This window comes from Fusarium odoratissimum (assembly GCF_000260195.1).
Source record: "Fusarium odoratissimum NRRL 54006 unplaced genomic scaffold supercont1.3, whole genome shotgun sequence".
In the NCBI taxonomy this organism is placed as follows: Eukaryota; Fungi; Ascomycota; class Sordariomycetes; order Hypocreales; family Nectriaceae; genus Fusarium; species Fusarium odoratissimum.
The window spans coordinates 208,303-221,810 of record NW_022158689.1 but is presented as its reverse complement, the minus strand read 5'-3'; the positions used below and the strand labels follow the sequence as shown (position 1 = coordinate 221,810).

At 47.8% G+C, this 13,508-nt stretch overlaps 6 protein-coding genes across 6 annotated transcripts in view; 3 read left to right on the top strand and 3 right to left on the bottom strand.

Annotated features, from left to right (window-relative positions):
- The window catches only part of FOIG_02471 (uncharacterized protein), a gene marked incomplete at both ends in the record, with an annotated part of 3,378 nt that extends 1,345 nt beyond the window's left edge, over window positions 1–2,033 (top strand). Inside the window, 2 exons of the mRNA XM_031199781.1 lie at window positions 104–899; window positions 950–2,033. Coding sequence (XP_031069549.1) covers window positions 104–899; window positions 950–2,033 — 1,880 coding nt within the window. The remainder of the gene's footprint in view (window positions 1–103; window positions 900–949) is intronic.
- Window positions 2,034–3,983: 1,950 nt separating this feature from the next.
- FOIG_02470 (uncharacterized protein) lies at window positions 3,984–4,492 on the bottom strand (the record flags this gene model as incomplete). The annotated part of the gene is made up of 1 exon (XM_031199780.1): window positions 3,984–4,492. Exon 1 carries the CDS (start codon window positions 4,386–4,388, stop codon window positions 3,984–3,986), a length of 405 nt encoding a protein of 134 aa, XP_031069548.1. The 5' UTR covers window positions 4,389–4,492.
- A 430-nt stretch (window positions 4,493–4,922) lies between these two features.
- FOIG_02469 (uncharacterized protein) lies at window positions 4,923–5,791 on the bottom strand (the record flags this gene model as incomplete). Its single annotated transcript, XM_031199779.1, has 3 exons — window positions 4,923–5,468; window positions 5,517–5,676; window positions 5,721–5,791. 3 exons carry the CDS (start codon window positions 5,789–5,791, stop codon window positions 4,923–4,925), a joined length of 777 nt encoding a protein of 258 aa, XP_031069547.1.
- Window positions 5,792–6,924: 1,133 nt separating this feature from the next.
- Window positions 6,925–7,989, top strand: FOIG_02468 (uncharacterized protein; the record flags this gene model as incomplete). Its single annotated transcript, XM_031199778.1, has 1 exon — window positions 6,925–7,989. One exon carries the CDS (start codon window positions 6,925–6,927, stop codon window positions 7,987–7,989), a length of 1,065 nt encoding a protein of 354 aa, XP_031069546.1.
- Window positions 7,990–9,291: 1,302 nt separating this feature from the next.
- Window positions 9,292–10,787, top strand: FOIG_02467 (uncharacterized protein; the record flags this gene model as incomplete). Its single annotated transcript, XM_031199777.1, has 8 exons — window positions 9,292–9,411; window positions 9,465–9,604; window positions 9,652–9,693; window positions 9,745–9,811; window positions 9,866–9,904; window positions 9,995–10,101; window positions 10,165–10,507; window positions 10,557–10,787. 8 exons carry the CDS (start codon window positions 9,292–9,294, stop codon window positions 10,785–10,787), a joined length of 1,089 nt encoding a protein of 362 aa, XP_031069545.1.
- A 685-nt stretch (window positions 10,788–11,472) lies between these two features.
- FOIG_02466 (uncharacterized protein) lies at window positions 11,473–12,775 on the bottom strand (the record flags this gene model as incomplete). The annotated part of the gene is made up of 4 exons (XM_031199776.1): window positions 11,473–11,897; window positions 11,966–12,186; window positions 12,313–12,651; window positions 12,702–12,775. 4 exons carry the CDS (start codon window positions 12,773–12,775, stop codon window positions 11,473–11,475), a joined length of 1,059 nt encoding a protein of 352 aa, XP_031069544.1.
- Between the last annotated feature and the right edge of the window lie 733 nt (window positions 12,776–13,508).

The following is a 13,508-nucleotide window of genomic DNA, read 5'->3' as shown; positions in this document are numbered from 1 at the left end:
ACGACCACTGAGGCTGATACCACTACGACCACTGAGATTGATACCACTACGACCACTGAGGCTGATACGACAACAACCACCGAGACACGACTCACTACGACAGAGACGACAGAGACGACAGAGACGACAGAGACGACAGAGACGACAGAGACGACAGAGACGACAGAGACGACAGAGACGACAGAGACCGACTCAAAAACCGACACGGCATTGACGACAACTACGACCGAGGCAGCATCCACGACCACGGCCACAGAAACCGAGTCCACAACCTCAGCTAAGGTATCAGAGCCCGCTACCACCATAACCGGGACATCATCCGAGACGGAGGACGTAACAAGTACAACACTCGCTGCCAGTGATGCGGCAACAGCGACAGATGAGACGTCAACGTCTGAAATAGTTAGCACTTCTTCCGCGACCGCATCGAACAACGAGACTCCAACGGAGAGTGCTACAAGTGGAGCTCCAGCGTCAACCGTGGGATCCACCGTCAGTGAAGATGTCAGCGAGACTGCAACGTCTAGCAGTGTCGGTGGACAGCCAACGGCACAGCAGACGACGACAGAGATGGAGACAAGTGTCGAGCAGCCAGGCCTGAGCTCTTCTGCAGAGACTACGGTAACCATCTCCACCCAGACCCAAGACACTACATCCACAAGGTCTCCTGACATTACGTCCTCGTTGCCTATCACCTCCAGCCAGGAAGTGGCACCAGCCTCGACAGCATCCTCAACACCTAAAAACCTCGAAACCATTGGTGCATATAGCTTTGTCGGCTGCCTAGGGTCCCTAGAGGACTACCCGACGTTCACAGAGGTGTTGACAGACCCTTTGATGACCACCAGGCAATGTATAGCTTTGGCAGCAGGGAGAAAGTATATCGGTATATATCAACGGTACGTCTCTCTTGGATAACTAACAAGAGTTTTGCTAATTTGTTCTACAGGTCTTGCTATGCAGCTGACTCGCTTACCGGAGCTGGCCTGGTAGTCTCTGACAGCTGCGACCTTCCTTGCCCTGGAGATCCCTCAATTTTCTGCGGAGGTAATGTTCGTAGAAATGTCCTCCGTCGTTCCATTCCATCTGATCGTCTCCTGACTCTCTATGCCGCGGAGGATCTTATATCTATCTCGTCTGATCTTCCCATCAGTACTACAAAAGTAGCAAGTCTTTCAGGCACGACCATTCAAGAAGCGTCTTCATCAGTAGACGAGATAAACTCTTCACAGGCCTTAACATCTATACCATTGGAGTCTAGTCTCGTTGCTCCTGGAATCGAGACAACTGTACCCTACCGCCCATCAGAGTCAACTGAAGGCATACCCGAGACAACTCAAGATCGTCTCCCTATCCCGTTTCCTACTGCTGGGTCTATCCGAACAATGCGATATAGTCAGGGCTTCAATTATACACGGACCGCCACAGCCAACACCGTCACAACCATGGTGTATACCACTGTGCACCCGAACAACCCGACATTGCTCATTACTACGCAGGTCGCAGTGACCCTGGGCTATGAGCCTTGCAACTGCGACCATCAAGTCTATCCGACAGTCGATATGACCACCATTATTGCACCGTGCAGTGCCTGCGGTCCTAATAACGAAGATAGTGTTACCTTGGCAGTCCCTACCGCGGCTTGCAAATCTGCACAACTACATGAACAGCCTGACTCATCTGATGAGATTCAAGAGCATTACGTATCTTTAGGGGCGGAGGTTTACACTTATTCTAATTCTAAACCCCAACCGACTCAAGAGGAACCCGCTAGTCCTTCGCCATTGAATAACCAAGGCGCAGTAGAGCCAACAAAGGCATACAGCTATCAACCAGGCTCTACGAAGACTTGGACTAGCGAAGCCCTCCCTACTGGCCACACCACGTACCCAACGATCTCTAAAACCCCCAACCCAGCCAGCGCTCAGTACGGCACGAACACTCCTATTGTTGTGGCTGAAGCAGTTAATATCTATCGGACGTCTTGGAACGTAGTGGCTATTGTTTGCATTGTTGCAGTTCTTTTGTTCTGAGATCTAAATTCCTTTACTAAATGCATTTGTTTTCTTTTACTTCTATAATAGTTAAAAACTATATTTAATTAATTATTTTTCTAAGATACTCTTGGATTCCTAATTGCTCTTCAGATTGTAGTATAGTATAAAATGAATATTTATCTATTGACCTTTTCATGACCAGCGCTTTCAAGGCATGACTTAACTATGCAATCATGCTCATGCTGGCCTCCATTGACGACGAAGCATAGCCGACAGCCAACCAACTCCCACCACCCAAGCGTTTCCTAGACTCGAATTGTAGAAACCTCAAGATAGGCTAACGTATTTCATTACTAGGTCGGCCACATCACCTGCTCGGCCATTTTCCCCCACTACCTATCTTGTAATTCCTACAACTTACCTAAAACACATTCAGTTGATTCCAAAATAACAGCATTCGAGGCCTTATCTATACCTTCAGCCTCTGGTCGTGCGCCCGTCTGGTGCCGTTTCAATGAGCCCCTCTCCGCGCCTTCATCATGACCTTCCTCCTTCACAACACCTTTTTTCACTCAAGGCTGGCTTGCTTCCTCACCAGTAAGAGGCCGAAGATCTTGTAGTCGCGTTATTTTGGCCTATCGCCGCTTCAAAAGGGCCTTATTGACCTCCCTAAGTGCTCTGATCCCTCTAGTTAAAAGCGTTAGCTGTTGTTGATACTTACTTTAGCGTTTGCTGGTTGGTCGGCAGATGCTAAAATCGGCGTTGGAGAGCTCCCTTGGTGCTTGTTTCCCTGATCCTTGATTAGACTTGACTGCTCAAGAGCTTTAGTGGCAGTTCTGGGCGCCTCAGAGATCCAAGGTAGGGGTAGAATATCGGCGGCTACAGGAGGAGCTGGCGACCGTAATCTTACGCCAAATTTTGAAATCACCGCTTCTAGATTCCACGGAACTAGGCCAGTCCCCTGAAAACTACTGTTGGTTTCTTTTCATTTCTTGCCGCAAAGACCACCTCAAAAGTGGCCTTGAACGCGAGAAGAAGTTGTCCTTGGTGATGTGCGTCATGGTGGCTCGCGCGAGGAACGAGATTTAACTACCGTATAACTTCTTCAACGGTCCAGAAATGCGTACATCGAGTGGCTGAGTTTAATGAGATGAATGAGTTGACAGGCAGAGTGGTACGACCTTGCCAGCCTTGCAGTATTCGGTGAATTCGGCGTTGGCATGGCTCTCGTGCCCATGCATCCGATACTGGTCCCTGTGACGTGCGTTTGTTTGCTGCTCAAAGTGCTTAAGCCACTAGGGGCCCGTATCGTGGTCTGACCAGCCGCTCAGAGTCGTCTTGATGACCCAGTTGCTTAGGATGTGGCCGTCAGAGCACTAAGCGGGAAGATAATATCTTCCTGTAAGGCCGAGTCTAAACTACTTTGGCAAATCCTGACTAAAATATCACGCCTTATTAGAATAAATATTAAAGGTGGATATATTAAAGTTCTGAACAGAGAAATACTACTAAAGGTATATATAAAGTAATCTAAGATATTATGTTTCAAGTATAATAATGATATAAGATATTATAAATTATATAATTATTACTTTAAAGTTTTGAGATTTAATTAAGTAAATTTAATTTATAAATATAAATAAGATTTCGTTTATTACTAATATCTTAGTATAACTATTATTATTATAATAGCCTCTTAACAGGAAAGAGATACATTAGGTGGAGATAATTATGGTTATAGTCGATTCATACCAGAGGAAACGGAGCAAAGTCATAAGGTTCCCGTATACAAAAACTCGTCCTATAGAACATTCAGAAATAAAGTATTTTATTCGACACTACTCTTAAGCTGATTTAATAATACTCTCTCAACCTCCTATTGTAAATTAATCCCTCGCCCAATTCAAATTCTAGCAAACCAAATGTCTTCATTCAGCTATACTAATTAGTACACATGCCAAATCCACTCAGACTGGATAACCTGCCTCACTCAATGTCTTCAGGAGTGTCGTCCTCGCCTTCAACCTCCGGAATAACATCGGTAGTAGACCCTTGCCAGAGAAATATCCCCAGGCCAGCGGTGCCGAGAACTAGAAGGACCTTCAGAATCCAGGCCGTTGAAGCTCCATACTCCATCACCCAGCTCGCTAGCCACTGCATGCATGGCGTGACCAGCGCACGACGTTCCTGCTCCAAGTCTGGATTGACAGAGTATATCACTGCAAGGATCGCCAACAGCGTCAGAGTCAATATGATGGCCACGAATACTTGGAGGAAGGCAAGAAAGACAGCGATGTTTTTGGTCGTGCGGAGGACTTCGAATCCAGCGGCGACGAGCGGCGTGACTTGATCAAATGCCGCGTGGACTTGTTTTGAATATGGCATACCCATGGCGACTGTCTGTGGCACGTCCAACGTAGATGGTTATGGCTTTGGGCTGCGAGAATGAAGCATTAATTGCCGGCTCTTGAAAGCCTGCAAGATGTTGGCTTCTGACATCATCATGTGATGTCAGAGTGGCGAGGAGTAAGGTCGCTGACGTTGGTTGTACTGGAAAAACCGTGGGAACACTAATAGACAACACTTGAAAATTACAACAAGACAGATTTCCCCACTTCACTCTATTATTGTCGAGTGATGATGACCTTCTAGTCATTACTACAATTAACAAGTTTGCTCAATAAAAACGGGTGTTTCAATACATTCGTCAAGTTTCAAGGGTATTCTAATATTAAATCGGGTTTTACTAAATCTCGTAAAGCAGATGTAGCCCTTTCACCTCAAGGCTAACAAGGGCTAACAAGCTGTATGCTAAAGAAAAAGGTTTATGCACAGCTCCCGTGTCTTATTGGCCAGTGCCCTGCCGACACATTCTACATCCGTCATGTCTAGCGTTATTTCTTTTCACATCTAATTGAAAAGCTCTTAGGCCTGCTTAATCCCGCTGCCCCCAACGCCCTTGTAACCTCGAGCGAAAAAGCCCTGCTGTTCGCCGCCTATCTCTTCAGGAACCTTGGATCTCTCAGAACACCATCTCCAAGACCAACCTTCTAAACCAGCTTTCTCAAAAACAGTCTTGACCTCCGTCTCAGTAAATCCCATCTTGGACATAGTGTGGTTAGACAACTCTTTAGCCATAGTGGCTTCAGGGCAGCCACTCTCCGAAGAAGAAACCAAGTCGATGACCAGAAGCACACCACCAGGACGGAGCTTTTCGCTCAGTTTCTGAATCATAGCTGCGTAGTCCTGTACGTGGTGGAGAGCCATACACATCACGATGAGATCGAAGTCGTTGAAATCTGGAGTGTCAAGCTCAGGTGAGGGCGATGCTTCGGGATTCATTATGTCCCCGTGTACAGCTCTCATTTTATCCGAACTAAACCCAGAGGCTTCTGCAAGCATGTTGTATTGCTCAACCATCTTGGATGAGATGTCAATGCCACGGACGATGGAGACATACGGGGCGAGTGCCTAAGACGATTAGCCACTGTTGGAAACGCAAAAGACGGGAGAACTGACACGAGAAGCAACGCCGTTACCACAGGCATAATCAAGCATTTTAAAAGCATCAGGTTTCTCAGGAATGCCGATCCAGTCCAGGTTCTGGCGTAACTCGTCGGATATCTGATTACATAACTGCTGAATCCAGGGATGCTTGAACACTTCAGCGGCGACTTGGCTGCTCATGTTAGACCACAACTGATATGCGTTGGGGAATCTTACTCGAAGTGCTCTTTGTTCTTCTCCCCAAGGGCCTTGGCCGCGTCACTGATATTGCTGATCTTGTCGCCCATGACTGGCAATATGTCTCTTAGAGTCCGGCTGAAAGGGGATCAAGGTGAAGAAAAAGTAACGGGAATGACGGAAGATTAAAGTTTAAGTAGAACGACATTGAGTTTTGGCAAATAAGCTTATATATACTGGATGTGTTCAGCTGGACCAAAAGTCTCCGGCTAGTATGTCTCCGCAAAGTTTCCGTGGATACAAAAAAGTGATAAGGCGTTTTTCTAACCTTCACGTTTCACAGCATTACTATCAATAGAGTTGCTTGTGTAATGGTGGGAGCTCTTCATGAAACCAGTTATGTCGGTTGATGAGTCTGAGCGACTGATATTCTTAAGTGGCAAGTCTGACATGGGTCTGGACTAGTAGGCATTTATTTCCATCCACCGGTATCATGAAGAGGGTATGAACAAGGAAGATTCATGTTACGAGCCACATGAGGCTGTGTTTTTGATCATTTGCCTTGAGGGCAAATTAGTACAAGTGTTCCCATCAGGACATGCCCCCAAGATCATAGACTAGGTGTTCAGAACTACGGATAGTGGGTCGCTGATAGAAATATGTCCTATCCCGTACAAGCATTGTGAAGAGGCGTAGACGGCGCACCACTGATTTAGGTTCGGAGAGTAATAATTAAGCTCGTATTATATCATCAAAAGGCTACTATTCAGGGGCATGGACTCGAGCACCAGATTCATCTTCTCAGTCACCATCAATGTCTTGGTAGTGCCACGAACCCCTATTCAGATTGTGCTGTCAACTGCCGATCATTGCAACCAATGAACATCAGATCATCGAAGGACGGAATTAGCTTTCTAAATGAAGAAAATGTCAGCGGAGGCCGCTTAGCTGACCCTTCAACCGTGCCCTGTAGGCGCCACGAGCATGAACACCAACGTTCGGAACCAGCTCCCAGTTCCACAAATCGGTCCAAGCAAGTCTTTTCGCTAGCAACTTCTGTCGATCCGATTGCCTGAGTCGATTATGTAATCGGCAGTTGGAAATCCGAAAACGCCGAGGTCAGGTATCTCAGCTTTCCTATCTAAACGGCGACTTCGCTCATACACTCAATTCACAGACATCCATAAATTTCCCAGTCCAGAACATTATCTTGCTTATAACCATTGCCCCACATTTTATCAAAATGACTGTTACGAATACTGCCAAAGCACTGTTCATCGATTCAGATAACAATCCCAAGGTCACCGAACGACAAGGTCTCCCGAAACCAAGCAATGGAGAATTGCTCATCAAAGTTCTATACTCGGGCGTCAATCCTGCTGACATCAAGCACGCGGTTTTCCTGGGAATGAACAATACTGTCATGGGCCATGACTTTAGCGGTCAAGTCCTGGAAACTACAAAGCCCGACTCTGTTTATAGGCCTGGAGATGTTGTAGCGGGATACACGCCCGCAGGTCTTCATCAGCCTGCTCACTACGGAGCTCATCAAGCCTATATTACTTGCCCAGAAGATATGCTGTACAAGGTCCCCGATAACCTGCCTTTACCCGACGCAGCGAGTTTGACTGTTGTTGCCATGACGGCTGCCGATGTTATATACAACCTCTTCAAATTCCCTCTACCTACGGAGAACGAAAAGCTGGCCCACAAGGTCCCGTTTCTGCTCTGGGGGGCAACAGGTTCCGTTGGGTACTGTACCCTTCAATTCGCTATCGCAAGTGGCGTGTCTCCCATCCTTGTTACTGCAAATCCAGCGAGATTTGAACACCTACGATCTCTCGGAGTTGAACACCTATTTGATTATAAGGACGAGAACGTCCACGAGTCCATCGCCAAAACTCTGCGTGACTTGGGCTCTGACAAGTTCTCATACGCATTTGATGCAGCAGGGGCTCCCGATTCAGCCGACCAGGTGCTAAAAGCTGTAGCGGACGACACCACTATTGTTTCGGCGGTCATACGGGATAACAAGCGCTTCAAGATGCCCGTTGCCGTGGGCAGCATTGACTTTGTGATTCAACCTCCTGACTCTCCACATCCTATTACCCTTCCTGCACGGCCTGCGGAACATGATAGAGCTTGGAAGGCTTTGAACTGGGCTATTGAGAACTATGGGAAGAAATTTCGTTTGCCGCCGGTCCGTGTGGTGGAAGATACCGCTGAGAATGCGTTGGAAGAGATCAAGCGTTTCGTCAAGCAAGGTGGAGGATTTTCCAAGGTTTCAATTAAGCAGCCACTAGCATAGTCATTTGCCGCCTTAGATACACATTTTTGTCATAAATATACTCGAGTTCAATCAATATCTTCGATATATAGCCCCCCCTTATGATGTACCTCTATGAGGTGTATTTCCCCAGCCTCAGAAAAGATCCATCAACTCTCAGCGCTTTCACAAGGCCACCCACTCATCGAGACAAGCATCGTAATTCTCTTAGACCAAATCGGCATGTAACCACTCCGATCGATGACGCGTCTATACTCTTGAGTGTTTCGTCGCCCGTTCCATGATGAGTACAGGGATGGGACTTCAGGCCTGCCAGATCCTTGCCGAGGCCCTGCCGAGGAAGCCAAGGCAGATCCTGCTGGTCTATAGCCACTAACCCCAGGTCTCTATTCCAATAGGCTAATGAGCCGTAGTGTGTTAAATAGATGCAACTGTGTTCTTAACGATATCATATTTCGGGGAACTATAAATCGTGTCTTACATCCTACTGGCCTGTTGTATCAGGTTCCTTACGATGCATACCTGGAAAGTTTTCACCTTCTCGGCATTTCCTGTGCTTATGTCACTAAGTAAGCATCGAATCCCATACTAGGACACTAGCCAGAGTTAAGGCCTTCGCCAATACTCATGGCGGTATTCTTACCTTACCCCCTTGTGCGTCGGAAGATCATGCATCCACTCGCTTTTCAATATCAGGGAGTCAATCAATGGACATGAAAGGACACAAAGCATTATCGATGACAAGGTTTACGCCCAAGAAGATAATATGCCAGCCCGCGAAACAAATATTGATCCAGCATCACGCGACGCCGTGTCCAGTGATTGGCGGCTCTCTGTCTCCTCACCCACTGTAACCACCTGGCACTGCTCCTTGGTTCATTTAGAAAAGTCCTAATGTGACAATGCGAAATAGACCGACCAGTTGGGATTATATAATCACTGGCTACCTGAAAACTATAACTACCAGCCATATTGACTATGATCAATGCGAGTAGCGCATGAGGAAATACAATTCAATGCCACCCATGGCAATAACATTCCTCGCCTGTTACATCTGTGCAGGAAAATAACTCATTAGCATATAACATGATGTTCAATCTGTACATCGGGCCAGTTTCCCGGCATATGCATCCGTGTTGCAAGGATCAAAGCCAAACAATTGGCCGGCACTCCACTGCTGTTGGTTGAACACATATTGATGCATCAACAAACATGGATAATCGGACTTTTGACTCCGCAGTCCGAGTTGAAATATCATGATCAGTTACTCAGCCCACCAGATTACTCTCAAGTCTCTTCACTCTTCATCATTCCACAACCAAGATGTCGTCGCCCGCTCGCAAGAAGCGTGCGGATTCAGGTTCGGCTGGTTCAAAGCCGCCACGTGTAGACCCCGCGGAAACCGGTCTTCTACCACCAGAGCATTGGTCACAACTGCCAGAGGTGAGCTTTGAAATGAGGTTGAGCTGCTGTCGCTTACTTGGGCTGTGTCAAAGGAGGAAAACACGGCAGAGGATGGCGACTCAGCTGTGATTGACAATGCTAGCTCAACTGCATCCTTAACATCCAGTATTCTTCAGTATAGAACTATCAATGGGAGGGCATACCAGAGTGAGCGGGGAAATCCTGAGTACTGGTGCGTCATAGCGGTGAGGCGTGGTTATCACGACTGACTACGAGAAGGGGCCCTATCGATGACACTGGTAAAGAGGCAATGGACATCAAGTAGGTTTGGCTAAGATGATTTTCAAACTAGCTTACCATCCTGATATCTAGCCACCATGTACTTACCCTCTTGCTGGGCGACAAGCTGTACCTAGCGCCAGTCCCAGACGATATTCAGGTAGGGCAGCCTGATACGAACATGAAAGGTATGCTAATGAACATGGCATTTTAGACTGCTGTGGATATTGGAACCGGAACTGGTAAGTACATTGTACGAGCACTGGCCAGCGTAACTGACAATAAGATAGGAATCTGGGCCATGTAAGTTCAGGCTAACCCAAGCAACCGAAGAGTACTGCAGGCTCACATGAATCGAAGGGAGTTCGCCGACAAGTTCCCGAATGCTTCTGTCATCGGGACTGACCTTGCGCCGATCCAGCCTGGCTGGATTCCTCCTAATCTTGAGTTGTAAGCATTTGCAATTAATCGCTGCTATCTCTATCTACCTGGTACTGACATTGAACTAAACAGTCAGATAGAAGACTGCACTCAAGAGTGGACCTTCCATCCCAACTCGTTTGACTATATACATATGCGCTGGCTCGTCGGCAGCATCGCAGATTGGAAGTATCTGTTTGAGGAAGCCTACAAATGCCTCAAACCAGGAGGCTACATGGAGAGCTATGAGCCATCATCGCGCGTCGAGAGCGACGACGGTACAGTTCTGCCAGGCAGTGCTTTAAGTCAATGGGAGAAGTTCTTCGTCGAAGGTGGACGTAAGATAGGACGACCTTTTACGATCTTTGAAGAAAACATCCAGAAAGAGGGAATGAGAGAAGCAGGGTTTGTGGACATTGAAGAGCGGGATTTTAAGGTAAGTCATTTTCTCATGCTAGAGTTAGTACTAATTATCGTTGTGACAGAATCCTGTCGGAGGATGGCCGAAGGATCCAAAGCAGCGAAGCGTTGGGCAGTACATGCAGGCTGCTTTTGAGCAAGACGCGCAGGGTACTGTTCTTCACATGGCCACTGCGCTAGGCTGGACTGAAGAAGAAGTCACTGTCTTCATCTCGCATTTCAGACGTGAGATTCGATCACCCAAGATCCACTCGTATTTCAGACAGAAGGTTGTTTGGGGGCGGAAGCCGCTTTAAGGCTGGACCGTAGGGCTTGGTGATTATCTCGAAGTCATTTAAACTTCCTCTCCATATTGATTGAGAAGGAAATGAATATTCTGTTGCTATGTATCAGTCCATAACTAGGAAGGAGAGCATCCAAAACAAATTAGGAGCCCACAGGTTACACTCAAATCAATGTCTGTAAAGAAGCCTCATCACCAGGCGCCAACAGCTGAACGGATCCCTCGAGTCTCGCTGTGGTTCTGTGCCATAACTTGCTACTGACGCCAACTTGCATTTCTCGCAGTCTGCAAGAACTGTTGTAACTCGACTTTCGTCTCAGCAGCCCCCTCGACTAGCGCCTCATGTGAGTCAAGAATTGCGAAAGCCAGTGTAACACCACACAGCTCGGAGACGAAACTCAAGTATACAAAAGTCAATTTCCATTCCCTGAGCTCAGCTGGCGCTAACAATCTGTTAGCTAACAGAGACTAGGCCTCATTCCTTTATCATACTATAGTATAACCCTGTATGTCAAGGATGGTAGATTATTGTATATGTAGAGTTAGGTAGCTTTCCACGGGGGTTTGAAGAATTATAAGAAGTAATTTCATCCATTAAAAACGCAGTAGCAGCGAATCAGGTCATACATCCCCATTGTCAAACCGATGATATAAGCGATTGCACTTTGTAGAGCGAGCTTACAATCCAGAACCGGAATTTAATGTCCTCGGTATGCCCCGTCATACCCTGCCGCAGCCCGATCGTCAACCCTCCCATAATCAGCAGGTAACTCAACCAGATTCTGCGCATGCATCTCATGTGTCCTCTCGTCATGCAACTCATATCTCGTCTCTTCATTAGGTTTCCCCACGTCGCTATCCGTCAATTGCTGCGACGACTTTCTGTTTTTCCTTCGTAGCACAAGCCAAGCGACAAGCCCTATTGCGCCGAGCCCGCCAATGACAGATCCGACCGCGATTCCGGCCTTGGCACCGGTGCTGAGGGAGCTTGTGGACGGGGTTGTGGACGGGGTTGTCGAGGAGGATTCAGCCGAGGATGTCGACGAGGACGCAGATGAGGACGCAGACGAGGATGAGGAATCGCAGGAACCGAAGTCGCTTTGGCAACCAGATCCACAATAATCTTAGAGAGCCGAGTTAGCATTGCTAGACTGTGTGAGAGATACACGTCCTTTTCGTGGTGTCACTTACCCGAGGTCCCGCCACAGTACCCCTTTGCCGAACAGCAATCGCCAAACGTGCTGTCTTTGCAGGTGGCATCGATATCCGAATTCGATCCGCAGTTTCCGTCAATAGATATAGCACCGAGACTCGTTGCTGACGCCGCCGTCGAGGTTGAGGTCTTGTCAGATGTTGCCGTTGTCGTGGAGGACTCGTCACTGGATGAACAAGTACCGAACATACTTTGGCACCTGTTGATATCTCGATGTTAGCGACGTCTAAAAGAGTGTTGGAGAACCTGACGCTGGCGACGCCGTCTGGATTGACTACGCGCTCTTGTCGGATCAATGTCAAAACAAACACTAGATTGCACTCACCCGGCACCACAATAGGTTGCATTCTTGCCACAGTATCCCTTCTCAGAGCAGCAGTCTCCATACGTGCTTCCTTCACATGTGACATTGCTCGTGGACGTCGCACCACATGATCCCGAAGTGCTCACAAGCTGCCCATCAGCCCCCGACGAGCAGCTACCAAAGGCAGCTTGACAGCCTTCATCGCAATATGAGGACGTCTTGCCGCAGAATCCTTTTTCGGAGCAGCAGTTACCGAATGTGGATGTGAGGCATGTCGCGTTAGTCTCGGAATTGGAACCACAGTTGCCGTCTTTGCTAGTGGGATTTTTTGCGCGCGGTAGTAGGACGGGAGAGGATGAGCTGGGACCAGTTAGGGATAAGTTAAAAGGAAAAGGATCCGTGCAGCTTACAGTCCAAAGTTGAAGGGGAACGAGGCTGAGGCTATAGAAAGTATACAGAGAAAGTACAGCAGGGAGAGCTCCATGGCGACACTCGCTGGTTTGGCTCTGGCAGAGGCAAACGACACAAAGGAATTCCCCCTCAGCGTCCTAGCAGGGCACAATGCCTTTATGTGGGCTCACTCTTCAAAACGACCCTGGTAAAAGCGCCGAAGTTAATTTGATAATCTTCTTGCTCCACCGAGTCCACTCCCCCCAAGCTTTATTTGCCCCATAGGGCTAGACCAAAGTTCCTAACAATAGACTCTACCCCCAAGAGAAGAGAACGTGAGCGGGTCGGCCCGATATCGCGTCCATTCAAGGGCTCTCATCTTCTAAAGCAAGTTGCCGGCTTCAAGTTAGTCAACTTATCAGATAGCCAACTCGAGGCCCAAATGATGCTGTAGCGCAGACAGTTGTACCATGATGTGTTTGTCTTGCCTTGCCCGTGGCAAGCCAGCTAAGCTAAGAATGGGTATATTTTTCAACAGGGGAGACTCGTGTCAGCAACAAAGGTCATGGTTTATTATCCAGGGTGTAGAAGACGCCTAGCTCTTCTTTGCCATTGCGCCGTCGTAAGTTCAGGAGAGACCTGCAAGAGACCAATTGCATCGAAAGCCGTTGTCTGGGATAGGCCCTGAAGGTTTGGCGCATGCTTACGGTGGAGAAGGATCGCTGGAGACTGAGGTTCGAGCTCCTTGACGACCAATCAAAGACAGTGATGGAGTGGAAGCTTTTGGACCCCAAGCGCGGTTTGACCGCTTTAAGCGCGGCGCGGTT